Genomic DNA, 15,457 nt, shown 5'->3' on the forward strand with positions numbered 1-15,457 from the left:
TAAAAAAAAAAAAAAAAAAAAACAATGCCTCTAACTTGATCATTTCCAATTAGCAATTATTGACTCTCTTTTCTAATGACTAAGATAATAACATTTATGGCAAGAATTGTTAGCAAATAAATAAATAAAATTAATGGCCAAAGGATTTGTCCACGCCAAATAGATGGTAAGTGCACTCACTAACTTACCATCAGGGCAAGGCCTTAAACCTCATACCAAATTGTAAGCAAATGAAATCATACATGCATCCATGCATGCATGCATGCATGCATACATACATACGTGTGTGTTCAGACAATTGATGAATTGACTATATATGATTTATTTACTTGTAAAATTATATAAACTAGATTTTAGAAGAAACGAAAGGGCCTTACATGGATGCCACGTGTCCTTCAAAGGATTTTCCCAAGAGACAAACCTTATGAAGACATGGTGATCATCAATATTGCAAAACAAAATAAAACATCAAATAATCTCACAAAATAAATAAATAAATAAAATAATAAATTTCACCGATGGCAATAGAAAAGGAGAGCTAAACAGTCACTAACAAGAAGCAATATTAACCCTTGAATGTAGTATCATCAAAGGCTAGAAATCAGCCAAGTGTACACCAACCCTCTCTCATTTCACCAATAAAGCCCCTAGAAATCAACATTAAACCAGCCTCCCTTCCTATTGCTCTCTCTCTCTCTCTCTCTCTCTCTCGTTTCTATTCTCTCTAGGGCCCTGGCTAGTGGCTACCCTCTCTACTGCATGGAGCTTAATACAATGCTGATAGATGAATTTCCTTTCCTTTCAAGCCTTCTCTCTGAATACAACTTGAATCCAGAGGGAACTAATGACTTTTCCCTTGAAGAGGCTCTCTCTTCCAAGGGCCTTTTTTACAATTTTCACCATCTTGGTTATGGCCACCCCACCAATATCACTCCCCCCTATCTTGATCTTGATCATTTTACCATTGAAGGCTCCTCGCAGAATCCGTTTTCTGGAATTTCAGGAACATGCATCGACCCTGCTCGCCTTGATTCGTTGGCAAGTGGCTTCTCTAGTCATGATCTCAATGCTTATACACCCACAGTAGTACCTTTGTTGCCTGCAGGTTGTGGAGATAGGCTATTGCATGGCTTACAAAGAGGATCAGTTCGGGATCATGATTATCAGAAAATATCTGGAGCTCGCTCCTTGAATCAAAAGGAGATGAAGGAGCAACGCGGGTTTGAAGAAATCGGACGGACGAGGACCGCTAACAATGGGGTATCCACAGATGAGGCCTCATGTGTGAGTACTGAAGATTCTAAGCATCACAAGCAAGTTGATCATCATAGGAAGGCCAAGAAGTTACTACTGGAAAAAGACTCCAAAGTTCATAAGAAATCTCAAGTTATCAAAGGCCAATGGACTCCTCAAGAAGACAGGTAGATAGGATTCTCACTTTCTCTTGCTGTTTCTTTTCATTGCTTATGAATTAGGGTTCTTGCACATGTCCGCTATGTGTTATCAGTACTTGAGCTAGAAGGAACTAACTTTGTGAATCTCTAATGGTAGACTATTAGTGCAATCGGTGAAGCAGTATGGAATAAAGAAATGGTCTCAAATTGCAAAGATGCTGGAGGGCAGAGTAGGGAAGCAGTGTAGAGAGAGATGGCATAACCATTTGAGGCCAGACATCAAGGTTTCTCCGCCCTTTTCATCCATTTTCTCCTCTCTCATCTCTTGGTAGTTATAGATATAAATATATTACCTTCCTTATACATGGCCAATTAATAGCAATATAACTACATTTATGCACCTACTAAATTCACATAGTATATAAATACTCTTCTTATAGATAAAACGCTGAATTTACCTTCGATTTTATAGAATTATCGAGAAAAAAGCTGTTATATTTATAAAATACAATCTCTCCATCTTGCTTTAAGGTCCTTGTTGATATAGCATACAATTTCAAATTTGGTTCGCTATTAAAGTTGTGACAACGCATTGACATGCATAGTAACTGAGTGTCATGAGTTGTCAACACATAATAACTCGTCGAAGCAAATCTTACATCAACGATAATGAGTAATGCTACTGTTACTTTTTTATTTATTTAAAAAGGTTGAAATTACCTTCCATTTTTGGAGAAATAATGAGAAAAAAGGTGGTATATTTATGAAAGACAATTCTAACGTTAATTTTATTTTAAGTGTCTTGCCACCAACATCCCACGAGAATAAATCATAAAATCTCATATGTGGTCTCCTAAGGAAGTAGTGACAACGCATCGACATGCATGATGACTGAGCGTCAAGCTGGATTAGAACTTACTGAAACAAATCTTATCTGGAGGATAACGAGTGATGCTCTTGCCACCCTTTAAAATAAACATATATATATATATATGTTAAAACCATCTTAAATTCTAGATAATTACATAAAAAATAGGTGGTATATTAATAGAGAAATGATGCGTGATATAGCTTCTGTTTTAGTCTTCAAAAAATAGAACATATCGGTTAAGAAAATTGTTATGAAATCTCAACTTTAGATGACTACCATCACATGCATGGTTAATTAGCTTCTCTACTTGCTTTGATTTCTCCATTTGAATATATGTTTGTAGCTATAACCCTAGCTTGGTTCTATGGTATTTGATCGATTACATGTATGTGGCCATGCTTGTGCTTGAATGAAGCTCTCTATGATTTTAATTGCTATCAGGACAGAAAGGCATAAACATTCCTTCCAATACTTGACATTGCGTTGTTTTCCTTCTAAGCACCACAGTATGCATAATAGTAATGTCATATCAATATATAATTCATCCAACATGCAGAAAGATGCATGGAGTGAGGAAGAGGATGAGCTACTAATCAATGCCCACAGAGAGATTGGAAATAGATGGGCCGAGATTGCCAAGAGATTACCTGGAAGGACAGAGAACACCATAAAGAATCACTGGAATGCGACCAAGAGAAGGCAATTTTCAAGGCGTGAATCTGGGAAGGACCTGGATTCTAAAAGCACCCTCTTGCAAAGCTACATTATGATGGTGACTTCATCTTCATCAACTCAAGAAAATAACGAGGAAGAGAAAACTGACGACGTTAATTCCAATTCACCTAACCAAAACGAGAGCCCAGGTTCATCCTCGACAGATTTGGAAATCCCATATGGACATGGCCATAACAACGAGGCATCCAAGTTGTCTTTTGACACAAACTTGTTTAATGATAGTTACGGGTTTATGTCCTTCCTGGAAGAGATGCCTTGCAGCTGCGTGGTTGATGAGAGCAATATGGAGTTTGAGATATCGGGATTGGATAGTTTGATGAAGGGTGCTGAGGTGAAGAAGGAGATGGATTTGCTAGAGATGATCACCCAAGGAATTAGTCACTAAGCTTTTCTTCTAATTGCTGTCAGCTGCATACCAAGAGACTCTTCTTCGCGAAAATCTTCATGGTCATGAGGGTGTAATTAAGTAGTGGGCTTCATTTCTTTTTTCCAGTGGAATGCTTTCAATGCTTGTTTTCTTCCTTGCACCAGCAATGCTTTTAGGCTTGTTTTCCCCAACTTTTTGGAATTAGGAAAGTTCATGGACTAATTTGTAGTGGATATATGTGTTCTTATAGATATATATTTCCTTTAGGTCATTTCATAAAGTTAACAAGCTTCAAATTCGTGTGGAATATACATGCTAAAAGTCTAAAAACCATCAGTGTAAGAAGATGCATTCTCTCTTCACATGCATGGATAAGGATGGAGAACAAGTATGCGAATTGATTCATGTCAAGACATTTCATTTTATCTGGGCACTTCAAGAAGGCGGCCATACATTATACCATGGAGGGAATGTCTAACAGTTTAACAAATCCCTCATGAAATCTAAATTTCTCAAGTTATGCGACAAGGGGAGCTAGCCAGCCCTCCTAACTAAAAAAATAGTAGGTTTGGCCCCAGAGATATTGTTTGTTACCTGTCTCTATATCACTACAAGCTATATAGCTAAAAGCTAACTTCAGGCCCGTGGGATTAGTCGAGGTACGCGTAAGCTGACCCGGACATCCACGTTAAAAAAAAAAAAAAGATTTTACATGAGGGACCTCTTAAGAAATTCCATATATCCAATCATCTTATTTTTAGATATGTTTAAATTATTAATACTAGATATGATTTAAAAATATAAAACCATGTTATTAAACATCATTAATAATTATACTACACTATCATAAAATTGACAACTACAAACGGAAATATTAACATAATGTTTTCGTCAGTAAATTACAATGAATTTTGCATACAAAATATTCTCTTGCTATATTCATCGGTTAAACATCGACGAAAATATTCCTTCAGTATATATCAAGAGAATTACAGTGGAAAAAGAAAGAATTAAAATAAAGTCAAAAAGTACAATGACGTGTCATTTATACCAACGGTATTAATATCGTCCGTAAACTCAGTAGTAAACTACTCACTTTTTTATGACACTGTTTATTATGTCAATTACAAAAGGTATCATTGATGGATTAATTTCGTCAGTATTTTCTAGAGAGCTCTGTAACTTTTCACTTTTCAATTGTACTGTTAAATATTGTTCTTTACAAACAAAATCACTAACGGATTGAAAAGTCATCGATGGTATTTGGGGGGTTTCTAAAATTTTTTGATTAAATTAAAATTTTAAATTAAATATTACAGATGAAATCACCGACGAATTGAAAAGTTGTCGGTGATATTTGGGGGGTTTCTGAAATTTTTTTTATTAAATTGAAAATTTAATTTAAATATTACAAATGAAATCACCAATAGAATGATTAAAAATATTAATATTTAATTATCTGTCGGTAAAACTGTCGGTAAAATATTCTAATAAAAAGATTAGAATCCCTCATTTCATAACCAACATGCCGCTTATTATTATTATTATTATTATTATTATTATTATTATTATTATTATTATTATTATCATCATGTAAAAGACATCAACATCCCTTTCTTTCCTTTTCTTTTCTCCCCAACTTCTTCTCTTCTCTTCTCCCCCACGTGTAGGTATGGCTTCTCATTTCTTCTTCTTTTCTCTTCTTATTTTTTTTAATTAACATAGTTTATGAATTTATTTTTTCTTTTATCTTCTCAGCTTCACTCGCAATATATTAAGATAAGATTTTTATTTTTTCTTTTCTTTTTTGTGTTTTTTTCATTATATTTTCTTTTTATTTTATTTTTAAATTCTTTTGTTCTTAATAATTGTATGAATGTTGTTGTAGGATTTGTTTTTACATATGAGATCAATTTTGTTAGATTTTTTTTTTAATTTTGTTCTTTAATTTCAATTAAATTATTTTATTTGTTACTGGATTATGGTTCTGAAATAGGTTTTCTAGGTTAGGTGGAAATTGTTTTTAGTTGATTTATTTATTTGTTGATGTTGTTTATTTTTTTGTGTTATTTATTTGTTGCAAATCTATTTGAGTTGATTTTCGTCTTCTTTTTTCAAACTAACTCAGTTCCTGAGTATTATGGAGTGTTAATTTATATTAATTTAAGTATTTTCTACTTTTGTTAAATAGATTTTTTAAAAATATTTTTAAATAATTGCAGACGATGATATCGACGGATTAAGTCTGACGTCGGTATATTCCAGAGAGTCGAAAAAAAATTACTGCAAATGTCATTGTGCCACTGTTTTATCACTGGCAGAATTGCATACGGTATTTCTATCGGTTATATGGTAAAATTTCCAAGGAAAATACCAACAGACTAAAACGAGTAAAAAAAAAAATTTGACGTGCTTTTCCCGTTAGTAAATCCATCGGTAATTTTACTATCGACAAACCAAAAATTACCGATGAGAGTTTTACCGATGAAGCATTTCCATCCGTGAGTCCGTCAGTAAATTTATTACTAACGAATGAGAATATAAATACCAACAGAAAATTCCATCGGTATTTCTAAGAATTTTGATAGTGCTAATTAAGGAATTTACTTGTTTATAGAGTAAGATTTTGTTAAAATGTAAATGATGAATAATGAAGCTTGTTTTATAAGGTTTATAAATAATTATATATATATATATTAATAAAAAATATTAAAAATGACTTGTCGGGTGATAGGGTGGGTGAATTCTTCACCATACCTTGCTTTCACTTGACCCATTTTCACCTTGTCACCGTAACCTAACTCTGATTGACCATCTTTATTTTGTAACTTACACCTAATCTAATTTTGAAAAGCTTTGTAGCTGCAATGAAGAGTTACCGGTGACGTCAAGATCTAATTTAGTTTTGTGTTTCTGGAACCTTAAGATTTATTTTTGGAATTCGCCTGCTGGTCTTAAATATATAAGAGCATCTATATTTTGATGACTTTATTCAAACATAAGATAGGTTTAACCTATAATTTTTAGATTTATTATAATCAACAAGGTTTTCAAAACCTACCAAGTCATCCAATCAAAAAACCTTGGGACCTATCTAGGTGGTGGCTCAGTGGTAAGAGCTTGGGACCAAGAGGTTTGCTTCCTCTGTGGTTTCAGGTTCGAGCCCTGTGGTTGCTCATATGATGGCCACTGGAGGCTTACATGGTCATTAACTTCAGGGCTCGTGAGATTAGTCGAGGTACGAGCAAGCTGGCCCGGACACCCACGTTAAACTAAAAAAAAAGAGGGTCAAGGGTTACATGTTTTATGGCTTCAATCCAAATCAAATAAATAAATAGTTTAATATTTCAAATACATGAAAAAAAAAACATAATATACACACACTAAAAGAATTGGGATGGCAGTCACTATTCATTTTCTTTTTAATGAATTATAAGAGTTTTATAAATTAGCTGTTATAGCCAATATAAGAACATGACTTGCGTAACATAAAGAGAAAATAAAATATCAAATTAGTAAAAAAAACATACTTACAAAGCAATACCTTTAATCATAATCATAATCATAATCATAATCATGATCATAAAGTCTCTAAATAAAAGTTATAACCATGCAACTAAGTTAGCTTGTTTAAGAACTCTTTGGCTAAATGATCTGCAACATGACTCTTCTTTCTATGAACATACTTAAAAATCACAGAATGAGCAAATTGCATGCAGTGGGAATATCATGGAATTCACCTTGCAAGCACAATGACCGCATGCTGTTTTCTCCTTTAATCCAAGTAATAGCATTATAAGGATCAAACTCTATATAGTCCATTGATTTGAAAAAGCATAAATGCAATAAGTACTCAAAAGCGGTGCCTTTTTAATTGCCAAGATCTCATTTTCACTGGAGTTCATATTACCTGTATAGCAAGAAAAAATACAAAGAAATTTATCTTCATGATCTCTTAGAACTCCACCAATTCTTGATGGTCCTAGATTGCCATTTACAGACGCGTCAACATTCCATTTCAGCATACTTGTAAAATGAGGTATCTAGGATGAGTCATTTCTCATTGTTGTCTTATAATTAGTCCATATAAGAAAATCGTTTGATGAACATAGTAAACCTAACCCACTATAGCAGAAACTCCTACAATTACATTTCGCTCAAATTGTAACCCAATGAAAAAGGGAATAATACAAATCATCCCAATTTCTTTCTTCCTCATTAAAAATCAGATTATTTTGAGCATTTTAAACAGACCAAACTATACCAAAGAAGAACAAAAACCATACATTTGTTTTTGTATAGATCCAACTACTACATCATTTCATAATAAAAACAAATCATTTAGAGACTATCCACTATTTCCCTAACTTGTCTACCAAGAAAGATCATAACATCCAAACTATATCACAATACAATACAATTATTCATAGTTTCTGTCTCCTTTTTACAAAATGGGTAGATTAAATCATCCTCTTATAACATTCCTCTTCGATGTAGAAAGTCTTTTATAGATAATTTATTGAAGATAGCAAGTTATAGATGAATATCTACTTTTAGTGGAGCACAATAGTACCATATATCTAACAGAAATGGTTTTTCCCTTGGTAAAATAATTGACTAAAAAAAGGTGTAACTCTTTATCGAAATAACCTTTTTGGGTCTGGTCTCCATACCTTCTTATCAATAACATGTTGGCTTAAAGAGACCCCTGATAGCAATTCAATAATTCATCTTCCTTTACCTTTTCCTAGTCTCATAGTCTTCTCCTTCATGATAAGGACCATGTCCAACTATTGTCATTCCAGGTTTTCATATCTGAAATCTTAGCATTTGGATTTGGATTTCCACAAACTACATAAAGACTAGGAAATGCAAACATGAGACTAGAATCGCCTAAATATTTTGAAGTCCAAAATAAAGTGTGATTCTCATTTCCTATAACCATTGATATTTCATTTTGAAGTCCAAAAAAATAATATTTCATACCATTGATGGTTGTACAAACACCACTTCAAATAGCGGAAAGAGTTCTTGAGAATTTTAGAAGTAGCCCACTATTTTTAGATTGATATTTTATATTTATAAAATTCCTCCATTATTAAACCACCATAACCATTTAAATAACAATGACTTGTTCTTTTTATCATGATAGATCGCACTCCCAAACCCCCTCTACCTTTTAGCCTAGTAAGAAAATTTCAGGCTACCTTACTAACTTTTTGGGTACTTACATCTCCACTCATAAGAATATTATTTGCATGAATTCAATCTTCTTCGCTAATCTAGAAGAAATTTTAAATAAGGACATATAATAGAATGGAAGGTTAGACTACACAAACTTTAATAAACAAAGCCTTCTACCTATTAAAAGAATCTTGCCTTTCCAAGACCTAAAATAAGATTTAATCTTATCCGTAGATGGTTTCCAAGTGAAACATAGCCTGATATTAGCTCTTAGTGGAAGACACAAGTATTTTATAGATAAACAACTTGACTTACATCTCAAAGATTCAACTATTTTTTTAGTATAGTACAAATCAACATTAAAATCATTCAAAAGACTTTTATAAAAGTTAATTTTCGAACCTTATTATAGATGAAATCAATTAAGAATTATTTTAATATTCTCAAGAATTTCCATATCATTTACACAAAATATCATTTTATCCTTAGTATATTAAAGTAGTGTTGCTTGTTGAGAAGAATTATGAACTCCTGAATATAGCCTACTCGCCATTTCTTGACTAAACAAAATCACTAATTCTGCAACAACATTGTTAAACAAAAATGGTGATATAGGTCCCCTTGCTGAATTCTCTTTTGCATCATAAACTCATTGGATGATGAGTCATTGATGAGAACATAAAGATTAGCTATTGAAATACTTTATTGAATCCAGGAAATCCATTTACCTTCAAAACCCGTAGAACCCATGATTCCGCAGATGAAATCCAAAGACATTGACTCTTAAAAACCCACTTTTAAGAGGAAGCCTTGAACATGATGCCTTCGCATACTACCTATAATTTTATTAACCAATAGAAAACTATTAAGGATCTTCCTTCCTAAAATGAAAGTCAACTTACTATCGCTAATCAAGTCATCAATGAAATATTTAATTCTCGAGGATAGGATCTTGACAATGATCTTGTATATCCCATTCACAAGACTAATAGGCCTAAAATTATGAACTTATTAATACTTTTAACCTTATGAACTAATGTGAATATCAAGGTTGTTAAAATCGTGAGTTGACTCTTAAAATCTTATGATTTTACAAGTCAACATGTATATAACGTGTCAAATCGGGTTAAAACTCGAAATCGATCAAATTCGGTCAAACTCGGTTAAAATCGGTAAAATCAGACCGATTTTACGAGTTTGACCGATTTCGAGTTTTAACCCGCAAAAGTTAAAAAATTTACTGTCTCCCTGTCCGAGTCCCCTGACACTCCACTACATAGTCTCCACTCCCCAGTCTTCCCTTTCCCCGTTGCTCAAATCTTAAATTTTCAATTTTAACAGACTATCACTAGCATTAGAGGATCTTGGGTATGGGAAAGCCTTATATTGTATTTTAGGCTGGGAAGGTATGATCAGAGGATCGAAACCATGGGAAGGCAGAGGTAGATGGTGAGGAATCAAAAGAGTAAAATAAGAGATAGGAATACTTATATAGAGAGAAATACTGTGTTTTAGACTAACCATTTGTTAACTACAAAGAGAAACGACAAAGACTCACAGAGAACTTAAAATACATGTCTTGCTTGGTGGGATATTTGGACATTATTTCTAGGACTTGTTACTAACATAAAAAAGGTGGAAGGTGAGGTGACATGAGATTAAATTGATGTCATTTTATACGTTTTTGTTCTCGTTGTCACGGGTTCACTGTATTGGTCTCTGTTAATTTTTTTTTGAAGTTGGTAATATACCTTAGAATGTTGTATTATCTCACTAGTTGCCTGCAGTGTGTTTGAAGACCTGTCCTCTAGAAAATGTTCTGAAACTCAATCAATAAAACATAGTTGTTCAATCTTATTTTTTTCTTTTTGTAACAAACCATGTATGAATTTTTATTTGAATTATGTATTTTAAGGTGTTTGGACATTTGTATTATTTATTTCACTTTTATTTTAATTGTGTTATATTATTATTTACTACTTGACTGAAATTGTCAATATATAATTAATTAAAATATTTTTCTTGTGATTTTACGATCCGAGTTTATATTGTATATTTCGTGTCGTGTCAAAAAAAGGTTTTTGACAACCTTGAATGTGATATATGCATTATTAAATCCTTTAAACATCCTGCTAGTGTTTTCAAATTTCAAAACTAGCAAAAAAATCTCATCTCTAATAAATGGCCATGTTTTTTTTTATAGAAATTAAAGTTAAATTCATCAAACCTTAGAGCCTCGGAGACTTCACAACTCCACACACTGCCTCCTGAACATCCTTCAATGTCACCTCCCTCTCCAACCAAACTAAGGAGTCATTACTTAAAGTCTTAAATCTTGCACTTCTCATGCAAGACCTAATAGCGAAATTACTACTTAACAGGTTGTCAAAAAAAAATTGTGATGGAGATGATTGGTTTGTTGTTATTGAAGATATGGGTTTGGGTTAAGAGGGTGGTGGGTAGGGTTAATAGAAAACTTGTAATATTTAATATAAGAGCTATTTAGTTATTAAATAAAAAATAATAATAATCTTATAAATAATTATATTTTTTGTTGTTTTTTTTAAGTGTCAGAAATACTAGACGCCATACAAAGTTTAGGATGAAACTATAATTTTTTAAACTATAGTCGATAAATGTAAAACAAACCAAGCTACACGAAGCTATGGATAATTTTTCCAAAGGAAAATCATGCAGCCTTTGGCTTTGTCTTCGACTTCACCCGCTTTGCTCTTGAATACAAGAAGACTCCAGCAAGGGCCATAGCAGTTCCTGCAGTTAATCAAATCACCAGCAGGTCCATGAATTAAGAAACAAGAAATATCTTCAAATAGTTTACTCACTATGGAATGTGAAGGAGGGATACTCTATCATGCTATATAGTGCATTGTAGTTTAAAGGACCTCTCTCCTTGAACCAAGAAAGAAAAACTTACCAATGGAGTTTATGGGCGACACAGGAGTTTGAAAGAAGATGACTGATGAGACTATGACCACCACACGCTTCACGCAATTTCCAACAGCATGTGTGACAGGATCTACCATCTGTAATATCATGTAGGAGACCTGCAAGGAAATCAATGGCATAGGCAGTTCAGTCGTCACTTTGGAGCTGATTCGGCCCGGATTGCGGTGAGACTACTGTAGACATAATCTATGACAGGATTTACCTCTGCTTGCTATTAGCAGATAGATTTTATTGGTTAAGGGTTGATTACCATATTTTTCATTCTTCTGTTAAACAGCTACAATCCCTATAGTTATTCATCCCTGAGCAGTGGCTGGGATGTTGAGAGTTATATACGAAGCTATGATAAATAATGGATACAAAGCAGTAAGAATATCACTTGTTGATAAGAGTGGAAGCAGAATCCGGCGAGAAGAGATCTTATGCATAGCTCTTTAACATTCAACCCTTGGTTTGCCTGAAACATGAAGAAAAGAAAACATCATGCATCTTGCCGGTGGCTTTTGAAGAATCAAACTATGATAGTTTGGAGTCCAGGTTTACTAAAAACTGTATGTATACTACTCACAGCAGACTGCAGGTATGATGGAGTAAACTTAAAGCCTTCCATGAAAATAGCAGCAGGAACCAGCAGGATAAAAGAAATGATGGTTATGACAGAGAAGAGATTGACGTTGTCCAAAGTTTCCTATCAAGAACAAGGTGCTGCTGGTTACGGGCCAAATCAAATTGACCATAATAAACAATTCAAGTACTAGCAGAATTACTAGAATAAGATTAGAGAAATTAGGTTTGAAATTCTTATTCCTGCGAAGACCTCCCGCCTCTTACCTCTTTGTTAACCATCAACTTTTTGCTAAATACATTTCGTGACTGGTTAGTCACATTGGAAGCCATTGCACTACAGAAACCGATCCTGTTCATGTCAAAATAGCTAATCATACTCAAAAGCAGGTAAAACACGGACTTGAAGATCATTTATTTTAGACAAATCTAATGCATTGAGTCCTTAGTTCACCCAAAAATAAATAAAATTACTTTCTTACCAATTAAAAGAGACCTCAGTTAATGATGCCAAGCCTACTCCACCTACTAGTGGCACAAGGGAGGAAAGTACCCAGAAAGCAGGCGTCTGTTCCCAGGAGTGAGAAAACTAATCATTTTGTCTTACAAAATAGACTTTATAACTGTGTTGTTGTATGAAAAACAAAAAATGAAGATAATAGCACGAACAAAGGCAGCTTAAAACATTTAGGGACAGCACAAACCGCTTAACCGTAAATTCATTGCCACTGAATTAGGGAGCTTTATGCTTCTTTCTGACTACACCCCAGGGGGGTTTTATTTTCCAGGACAGCATACACTGAGTTTCAACTAGGGAATTACTACCTCTTACAGTTTCATTAATATGTATGAACTACAATTGAATGAATATCTACAGCCTTACACTTTTTTGAATTTGGACGCCTATTATTCTTATGGTATTGGCAAACGAGCATTAATCTACAATTTGGGTTCCTAAACAAGGAATTTTACAGCAGCATTATAGCCCCAACGAAAATGTTTTCGAAGTTCTGCGAGACACACCTGCAACAGTACTTGTTACATCCCAAAGATCTACAGTGGTAAGATTGTGAAATTCTGATCACAAATCCTTACCTCGCCAAGAAACAATGCAGCAAATAACACTGTGAAAAAGGGTTCCAAAGCTTTGATTGTATGAGTGAATGAGACAGCAACCTTTCCCAGACTAACATTAGTAAGAAGGTTACCAAATGTGTGTGCTACAGCCAAAGGTAGGATTGCTAAAATCTGCGAAGAGAACGCGATAAGTGACAAAATAAACAGAAGCAATATTGATTCTTCAGTCCGATACCAGCAAGTACCTGTGGACGAGTAAGCTTTGGTCTGTTGCAGAGATTTAGTGCCCACATTATGATGATCATCACAGTCCCACAGCCAACTTGGAATGCTGTAATTGTTGCTGGAAATGGATACACCTTCAGAACCTACAACAAAGAATAGAAAACAGATTCTTTCACTCTTCTCAAATACTGGAATGGAGATGAAAGGAAAACTAGAAATATTCACCTTTCCATACATTTGCTGCATATATTATTATATTTATGTCTTGTTCATTTCCTGAAGAAGAATATCTCTATACTGACTAAATAGTTAATTATAAGTGATGAACCATTAAAAAATCACAATTTCGCTTCCTTAGTATCCAGTTTTGTAGCTTTGAGAGCACAGCTTTTCTTTGTAGAATTAATTATATTATATATTAGATGATAGCACGGTGACATAGAAAAGACGAAGCGTCACCACTTAATCAGAAAGACATAACCAAAACAATACAAGGTATATAAACATCAAAAAATAAAAACAAGAATGACAAATCAATTTCACGAGGTGAAATGAAATGACATACAGAGAGAGAAATGTAAATGAACCTGCTTGTTAAAGATGTTGAAGTAGATATTCAAAAGATACCAAATTCCAAACATAGCACCTAGCTGCATTGTCCTAGCCGCATCACTTGATTTCTCAAATTCACCAGTACTGTCAGGAACTGAGGCAGCCCGGACCTTGATACTGCCATATCCATGATTTCGACAGATAAATGCAGAGATTCGAGTATTGCAACTCAAACAACAACCTGACAGGGAAGTTTTTCGACGAGAGAAGCCATGGCAGCAAACAGTATCAAGCGGTTTTAAAGAAGGGAGGTTAATACATGGGCTAAATCTGGGGCTAGAGTGAACATATAAAGGTTTTTGTGGTCTAAGAACTGGGGTTGAAAGAGACAGAGCTAATGCCGTCCTCAGCATTTTGGAGTGGAAGAACAAGAGAGAAAAGGAGAAGCAGAGATTCTTAAGCGTTGCATGAATAGTACAAAAGCCTTGGTTTTGTTCTTGGCACCTTGTTTAATAGCAGTTGCATTTCAAGTTTTTACTGGAAAGTGAAGTTCTAGGAACTAGCCATTGTTCAACGAATCCTTCATTTTGTAGCTTGTTATCTTAGCTAAAACTTTGACCATCCCATCAGAGTTGATTAACAGATAAAGAAGTTAATCAATATTTGTACTAAAGTAACGCTCACATCTGCCCGCTACTTGAAGAAATGGATTGCCTGACCGAAAGGACTACATAAAGATCTAGAATTGGATAATAGCTTTTAATTACAGATAGCATGTACTGACGGGATGCTGTTACTGTCGGGCGAATCAGTGATGGGAACTAAGAGGTTGACTTAAAGAGAAGATTTATTTATTAATGGTGGATTGTTGTGGTTAGTCATTTTATAATTTTAATGGTGGTAAGCAAGAGTTTCGAAATGAATGGACGATACGAATTTCAAGTTTCATACAAGTAGGAAACTTGCTGAGACAAACTTGTGGCTTGCAGTACTCCATTTTGAGACCGGCAACTATCATGGACAACGATCATGGACCACCAGCCTTGGACAAGATTGACATCCCACAGTCGATTTCCGGGAACTTTACTCCGACGTAGATCATCTTTCTTGACAAGGGCTACTTAATCTTCATTTTCTTCGGGAAAAAAAAAATGGAAAACTTGAATTAAATTGATAAGTTACTGCTAAATGCCATACTTAATTGAATCAAGTGGCATTTGCATCCCCACGAGAGTGGATGATTTTATTATAATAATGTGATATTTAGTGGTATTATTATATTTATGTAAATATATTTTTATTATTAATAAAAATTTAATTTATTTTTAATATTTATATAATATTAGATTAGTGAATCTAGAGTAAAGATAAAATTTATAGGACAAAATATTTTGCAAATGAAATTACAAAATTGTTATAACTACGAGGTTCTTATTGCATCATAGCATTTTTTCTAAAATATTCTTGATTAATACTCTTTTAAATATTAGACATTCATTATAGCCATAAAAACTTGTACAT

At 33.8% G+C, this 15,457-nt stretch overlaps 2 protein-coding genes across 2 annotated transcripts; one reads left to right on the forward strand and one right to left on the reverse strand.

Moving 5' to 3' along the window:
• The first annotated feature begins 770 nt into the window (after positions 1–770).
• Positions 771–3,575, forward strand: LOC7496834 (transcription factor MYB118). The gene is made up of 3 exons (XM_002300008.3): positions 771–1,421; positions 1,552–1,678; positions 2,822–3,575. The coding sequence occupies exons 1-3, from the start codon at positions 775–777 to the stop codon at positions 3,383–3,385; spliced, it is 1,338 nt and encodes a 445-aa protein (XP_002300044.2). The 5' UTR covers positions 771–774; the 3' UTR covers positions 3,386–3,575.
• Positions 3,576–11,052: 7,477 nt separating this feature from the next.
• Positions 11,053–14,692, reverse strand: LOC7487864 (phosphoenolpyruvate/phosphate translocator 2, chloroplastic). Its single transcript, XM_002298495.4, has 9 exons — positions 13,972–14,692; positions 13,405–13,527; positions 13,178–13,330; positions 12,565–12,650; positions 12,350–12,434; positions 12,087–12,206; positions 11,898–11,975; positions 11,487–11,616; positions 11,053–11,323 (listed from the first exon to the last, which is right to left on the reverse strand). Exons 1-9 carry the CDS (start codon positions 14,347–14,349, stop codon positions 11,241–11,243), a joined length of 1,236 nt encoding a protein of 411 aa, XP_002298531.2. The 5' UTR covers positions 14,350–14,692; the 3' UTR covers positions 11,053–11,240.
• Positions 14,693–15,457: the final 765 nt, after the last annotated feature.

The sequence above is a fragment of the Populus trichocarpa genome, chromosome 1 (assembly GCF_000002775.5).
Source record: "Populus trichocarpa isolate Nisqually-1 chromosome 1, P.trichocarpa_v4.1, whole genome shotgun sequence".
NCBI lineage: Eukaryota > Viridiplantae > Streptophyta > Magnoliopsida > Malpighiales > Salicaceae > Populus > Populus trichocarpa.

What these genes read in the sequence shown, in the direction of transcription:
- LOC7496834 (XM_002300008.3), top strand. Translation starts at nt 775, where the DNA reads ATGCTGATAGATGAATTTCCTTTCCTTTCAAGCCTTCTCTCTGAATAC. An exon ending in TGGACTCCTCAAGAAGACAG is followed by an intron (nt 1,422 to 1,551) that starts GTAGATAGGATT and finishes CTCTAATGGTAG; the next exon opens with ACTATTAGTGCAATCGGTGA. An exon ending in ATTTGAGGCCAGACATCAAG is followed by an intron (nt 1,679 to 2,821) that starts GTTTCTCCGCCC and finishes TCCAACATGCAG; the next exon opens with AAAGATGCATGGAGTGAGGA.
- LOC7487864 (XM_002298495.4), bottom strand. Translation starts at nt 14,349, where the DNA reads ATGCTGAGGACGGCATTAGCTCTGTCTCTTTCAACCCCAGTTCTTAGA. An exon ending in CAAAGCTTACTCGTCCACAG is followed by an intron (nt 13,331 to 13,404) that starts GTACTTGCTGGT and finishes TTCTCTTCGCAG; the next exon opens with ATTTTAGCAATCCTACCTTT. An exon ending in CTGCATTGTTTCTTGGCGAG is followed by an intron (nt 12,651 to 13,177) that starts GTAAGGATTTGT and finishes TCCTGGGAACAG; the next exon opens with ACGCCTGCTTTCTGGGTACT.